Source organism: Erinaceus europaeus, chromosome 1, assembly GCF_950295315.1.
Source record: "Erinaceus europaeus chromosome 1, mEriEur2.1, whole genome shotgun sequence".
NCBI classification, from domain to species: domain Eukaryota; kingdom Metazoa; phylum Chordata; class Mammalia; order Eulipotyphla; family Erinaceidae; genus Erinaceus; species Erinaceus europaeus.
This window is the reverse complement of record NC_080162.1, coordinates 201927238-201933274: the sequence shown is the minus strand read 5'-3', so window position 1 is coordinate 201933274 and position 6037 is coordinate 201927238. Positions and strand designations below refer to the sequence as shown.

The 6037-nt window shown below is 54.0% G+C and overlaps 1 protein-coding gene across 6 annotated transcripts in view; it reads right to left on the bottom strand.

Moving 5' to 3' along the window:
• Positions 1-4958: 4958 nt before the first annotated feature.
• The window catches only part of ST3GAL1 (ST3 beta-galactoside alpha-2,3-sialyltransferase 1), a 110167-nt gene continuing 109088 nt past the window's right edge, over positions 4959-6037 (bottom strand). For all 6 annotated transcript variants that reach the window (XM_060201255.1, XM_060201273.1, XM_060201261.1 and 3 more), the window contains one exon: positions 4959-5884. In XM_060201255.1, coding sequence (XP_060057238.1) covers positions 5711-5884 — 174 coding nt within the window. In that variant the 3' untranslated portion in view covers positions 4959-5710. The remainder of the gene's footprint in view (positions 5885-6037) is intronic.

Sequence of the window (6037 nt, the reverse complement as noted above, 5' to 3'; positions counted from 1 at the left end):
ACACAGGATTTTGGACACAGAACTATGCACTATAATCTTTTTAAAAATATATATTTTAATTTATTTTCCCTTTTGTTGCCCTTGTTTTTTATTGTTGTAGTTATTGTTTTTGTTATTGATGTCATCATTGTTAGATAGGACAGAGAGAAATGGAGAGCGGGGACGACAGAGAGAGGGAGAGAAAGTTAGACACCCTGCAGACCTGCTTCACTGCTTGTGAAGTGACCCCATTGCAGGTGGGGATCTGGGGACTTGAACCGGGATCCTTATGCCTGTCCTTGTGCTTCGCACCACGTGCGTTTAACCCGCTGCACTACCGCCCAACTCCCTATGCACTGTAATCTTACAGTCTTGCAACCCACTGTTAATAAGGTATAAAAAATGGGGGGGGAAAGACAAAGGAATGCATGCGGGGAGGGGGCTGTGTGGGCCACGCTGGGCTAAGAGCACAGCACACAGCACTAACCACAAGGACCCACAGGAGGATCTGGGTTCGAGCCCCCACTGCCCACCTGCAGGGGGAGACACTTACTTCACAAGCAATGAAGCAGGTCTGTGGGTGCCACTCTTTCACCCTCTCTATTTCACTCTCCTTTCTTAATTTCTCTCTGTCCTATCCAATAAAATGGCCTCCAGGAGCAGTGGGTTTGTATAGTCTGGGCACTGGGCCCCAGTGATAACCCTGAAGGAGGCAAAAATAAATAAACAGACAAATAAATAGATAAATAAATATAAGGAAATGAATGCTGGCTCTGGTTGAGGACAGGGACGCTGTAAGGGAGGGGAGGAGGGAGATAAGCAAGAAAGGACACTTTGAAGTTGAAGAAACCATTTCAGACAACTGCAGAGACAACATGAAGGTTCCCTGCGACACTGCTTCACCACTCACAAAGCTTTCCTCTCCTGCACGTGGTGCACGCGGGGACCGAACTATCAAACCCTGGTCGTCCTCGTGCACTGTAACACATGAGCTTAATGAAGTGTGTCCACCACCTGGCCCCCGGACGGACGTGATCTATTTATCCAGCCCTGGACCCTACACCAGTCGCACACTAGTCACAAGCCAGCTTGTGAGTCACTTTGAAGAGAATGTTGGCTTCTGTGACTCTTCTGGCCCCGACTCTTGTCCACTGTTGGCTGTGGCCACCTGTTAGGATGGCTGGGGATGGACTCTATCTTGACTCTGCCGAGTCGGCAGCCACTCGCTCTCTCTCTCTGAGGACCAGGACTACTGTATCCACGTGGTAGACAGGCGGCAGAGCTGAGGGAGTTGTGGTGACAGTGTGCGGTGTGCCCTCTCCCGCAGACTCTTAGCCCGGGGCCCTTCACGCCAGGTAGCACACGGTATTTTTATGGATGAAGAGCAGCACCAGCGAGGATTCTGAAGAGAATAATGACAAAACACCCAAATGGCAAAATAGCTTTTTTTTTAATTCACTTTGATTGGGATCACTGGAAACAACTAACAATAAATAAAACAGAGCAGAGGCTGAGGAAGCAGACACCTGCCAGCTGCCTTCAAAAATGCAAAACGCAACCCAGTTAATTAAAGCTCAGCAGCTGGGGGTGGGGGTGGGGAGCTGGAGGAAGATGACAGAAAGTTAAAAAAAAAAAACGCAAAACAAGCAAGACTGCAAAGAAGAAAAAGTGCTCAGGAAACTTTGGCTTGTACGTGAATTCAGTGAAGTGCTAGCTGCAGGGTGTCCGCCCTGTCCCCTGTCCCTCCTGGGGGGGTGTGGAGGCTCCCTGGCCCCTACAGGTTTAAAGCTGGTGCTCAGCTCAGGGAATCCAGCTCAGGATGAGTAGGGGGCCCGGATGGGGGGGGGGGCGGCAACCGGAAGCAGCTGGCTGTGAGTCAGAAGGCAGCACTCTGGTGGTGGTGATGTTAATACCCAAATGCTAAGGAACCTGGACACCCCCCTCTCCTGCTGCTCCTAAGTTCCCTCCGTCTCTCTGTGCAGCACCCAGGAGGAGTAAGCTGGTGTGTTCAGGACAAACAAGAGGGGAGCTGTGGGAGGACGGTCCACAGGGGATCTACATGGCTCCCCAGGAGAGCCAGGGCAGATGTTCCCTGAGGGCACATAGCTGAGGACAGGCAGCTATCTGAACCTGTCCGTAGCCTCCTAGGACTCCAGCATCCCTGCAGTGGATTTTCCAGCGTAACCACAGGACAGTGAGCTCTTTGCCACCTTGTTTTTTTTCTGCGTGTGTTGGTCATCTTGACAAGAACAGGAGACACGGCATCGCCATTCTAAGCATCCCCTGCGGCTGGTTCCTTTCCATCCTGAACCCAGAGGTGCGGTTGACAAGCCAGGCGGGATTTCCCGGTCACCAGCAGACCCCTGGGCCACAGTGGAAGGACTACTTCCACAGACGGTCTGGAATTGCTGCTCAGATCCTCTCTGCCTCTCTACCTCTCCTCTGCCTCTCCCTCCTTCCGGGCGGGGTCTTCTTTCCCTTGTATGGGACCTCCCCCATGTGGTTTTCGGGGCAAGACCCAGGACAGCTAGTCTGAAAAGAGCTCTCTTCTCTGTCCCCTGATTGCTCTGGAAGTCAGAGTATATCCACCTAGGGGCCTTGAGAGGCAGGTGAGGTCAGGGGCTGCAGGGAGAAGTGGGCCCAAAACTGGTTTGCTGTTGGTTACCCTGCTCGGAAACATTAACCCCACTGGAATAAGTCCCCTGGGTTTCACTAGTCCTTTTGGCTTCAAAGACTGTACATGGGTCATCTTGGTTGCACTTGAAAATCCTTGGTCCATCATGGGACTCCAAAAAGCAGGGAGAGAGCCCTGAGCCGGGGCACAGAGGCAGAGGGAGCCTAACTGGGGGTGGGGTGTTCTCTCTGGATGCTGCTCACGCCCCTGTGAACAGCACATCACTGTCTGGGGTGGGCCCCTTGCTGGAGGAGTTTGTCACCTTTCTCCTAGGCCTGGACCCAACTAGTTTGAGCCAACTGGTACATGGAATCCCAGCCACTAGGATTGGCTTTTCTTTGGTCAAGTGCCCTGTGGCTAACCCAATGAGATTCACCAAGAAATCTGAACAGGCTCTGGGAAAGTCAGATGTAACTTCCTCCACTGGAGAGATGGCCCAAAGGTCTAATAATAATAATAATAGACACTAGCATGACTGTGGGCAGGCAGGGGGGTGGGAGGCTGCTGCTCAGAGAGCAGAGCCGGAGACCTTTCTCTGTCTCCAGTTTTCTTGGGAATGCTGGGTGCAGCCTGGCTGGGAAAGGCCACCTCTGGATACTGTAAACAAGGCGTCTGAAATGTCCTGTTTCTGCCCCAGACCGCTTTGGCTCGTGCTATCTTTCCCAACTGCTTCACTTTGCAAGCTGCTTCTCTCTGGGTCTTGCTTTGCTCACTGTCCAGTGGGCAAGGTTCCCCCCATCCCCACCCCCAAGCGAAAAGAGTCACTGCCAGCCGAACGGCCTTGTGGGAGGGAGGGAGCCCCTCACCCTGATCTGAGCGGGCTGGGCACACAGAGCAGAGGTCAGCCTACCACCCGCCTCGGTGCTATTTCTGTGGTCTCAAGCTTTGTCCCTCAGATAAGTCAGCCCACCAAGAGACTCACCAAGGTCTCCGCACCAAGTACTCTGGCTGCGGAGGATTCATGCTGGAGAGAGGACCTTAGAGAGGCTTTTCCATTCTGTGTCAGTCTAGAGAAACCTATGCTTTGTTTGGGAGGTTTTATAAAGATGGAACAGAATCTCTGGGGGGGGGGCAGTGGTAGAGACAGGATCTATTGAACAAAACACTTCCTGGATTCTGAATCACTGAGTTGAAGAAAAACTATAGACTTAACTTCCCAGGGAAATTTGGACAACTTGGACAGACTCAGACAAGAAAATCAGCCTGGCATGCAATTTCTGGAGCCCCTTATGACCCTCCTGGGCCACTGTCGCCCCCGTTCCTGTCTTCAGAGGGAGCAACTGAGGTTGGGGAGGGAAGAGGAAGTGCCTGTGTGCACTACCAGGGGTTTCCAAAATTGACGTTTTGCAGACTCCACCAGGAACACCTCCCCAAAGCAAGGAAGAAAGAGTTCTTCGGAAAGTCTCTCAAGAGCAAAAGTCATTCTCTCCCCAGACCCTGTCCCTTAACAGGGCAGCCGCTTCGCCCCTTACGCCTGTGACCCTACTACTTCCCTTTGGCCAAGACCACAAGGGGGTTTCCCTGAGTTTTTGGAGCTCTCTAGCCTGAGACAGAATCTGTCCACAATGAGCAGGGAGAGAGGTGGGACTGGGAGGGAAGGGAGTGTAGGACACCCTGACAACCAACCATGCTGCCTCCTCTACAGCCTGCTGCAGGCGGCCCCCCAGACCCAGGTATCCCCAACTCTCCACTCCGAGGGTGTGGATGCCTAGGAAGTGTGCTTTGAGCTCCCCGTCCTGCAGCTGCCGGGTGAAGCAAGAAGCAGCTGAAAGAAAATAGCAGAACCTGCACCCACACCAGCACCACGCTCGAAGCGTACCAGGGCCAGTTGAATTAAGAAAGAAAAAAAAATCAATAACCAGGACAATCAATCCATAAGGAAGAGACCAGCTGGGGCGTGGGGGTGGCAAGGAGTCAGAAGATGAGGTATGGTCTGTCCTGCTCTCTCTGTCCTGTTCCTATGAGGTCCACTGACGCCCAGCACACCCATCAGGTGTTTAGCTGGAACGAGAACTGGAGCTTGGGTACTCGGGGAGAGATGCTGGCTGAGTGAGGCCCTGTGTGCTTGGCCTTGGAAGGGCAGGGGCGCTAGATCCAACAGTCTGGGGAAATCACATGTCTTGAGAACAGAGAGGCTGGCTCATAAAGCTAGAACAGAGGAACCCAACATCAGAATAAGGGCAGGGGCCAGTGCTGACAGGGGGCCCCTCTCCTGTGTCAAGGCTTTGGCCTCTCAGCCAGGGCAGGTGTCCTCACCTTCCCAACCCACCACCCCCAGTTACAAAGGCACATGGACATCGTCAGGTCTGCTGTCAGCCAAGATGGTAATCACTCCAAACCAGGACCGCTCGCTCTGGGGAACACCAGCTGGGGGAGAAGACAGCGGCTGGAGTCAGAGCCACCTTGCCCACTGTCTGTGATAACCTTCAGGTGGGGAGCTGCTCCTGGCCACTCCAATGAGCTTTGGGGAGAGACAGGGAGAGGTGGTCAGCACACTGAGAGAGACCTCTGGCGTTGTCATGCAAAGAGAGGCACTATCTTACCCTCCAGTGCCCTTGTAACCGGGGAACTTATGACTGTCCTGGAGGTCACATTCACTCAGAAACACCCCAAGGAGAGTCAGAGTTTGGCTAAGGTCTGGGCCTCTCAGCAGAAAAAAAACTTCTGTTCCTCTTACCCAGGCAACTAGCCTTTCCTGGGGAAAGTTTCAGCTTCCTGCCCTCCCCCCTCTCCCTCCAGCACCTGGAAGCCAAATAACCCCTGAGTGTGGAGACTGGACCTCTCCCTGCATCTCCCCACCTTCCTCAGGCCCCAGAACAGTGGTGAGCGATTCTCTCCACCCAAGGCCAGCGCTGAGACTCAGTCTGCAACCCGAAAGGGCTTGGAGATCTTGCTGAGTCAAGGCAGCCCAAGGCTAGGAAGAGGGGCTGCAAAGGGCATGCGGGCAGATGCCCAGGGCTCCCCTTAGAACTCTGAGTGTGAAGGCCTCCCAGGAGAGGTGGGGGCCTGGCGTGGAGAGGGGTATTCTGGGGCCACAGGTCTGAGGCCTTGGCAGCGTCATCTCCCCTTGAATATGCGGATTTTGTCGATGGATGCCAGGATGGAGGTCACGTTGGACTCAAAGTCTCCGTCGTGTACTCCTGTCTTTCTGAAGGCCCCCGCCGAGGGGTTGTTCTCCCAGTAGTGGTGCCAGTTCCCTTTGCCATCTGCTCCGAAGCCGTACAAGTCCACCTGTGTGGGCAAAGCCAAGGTGAGAATCAGACGGCCGGCAGCAGGTGGACGCTCCTGAGAATGGGACCTGCAGGTGCTCAGGGAGCACCAGTTCTGAGGAGTCGTGCAAGCCCTCCCCAAGGCTTCCGGGCATGCCAGAGGCTGGGGGGAGCA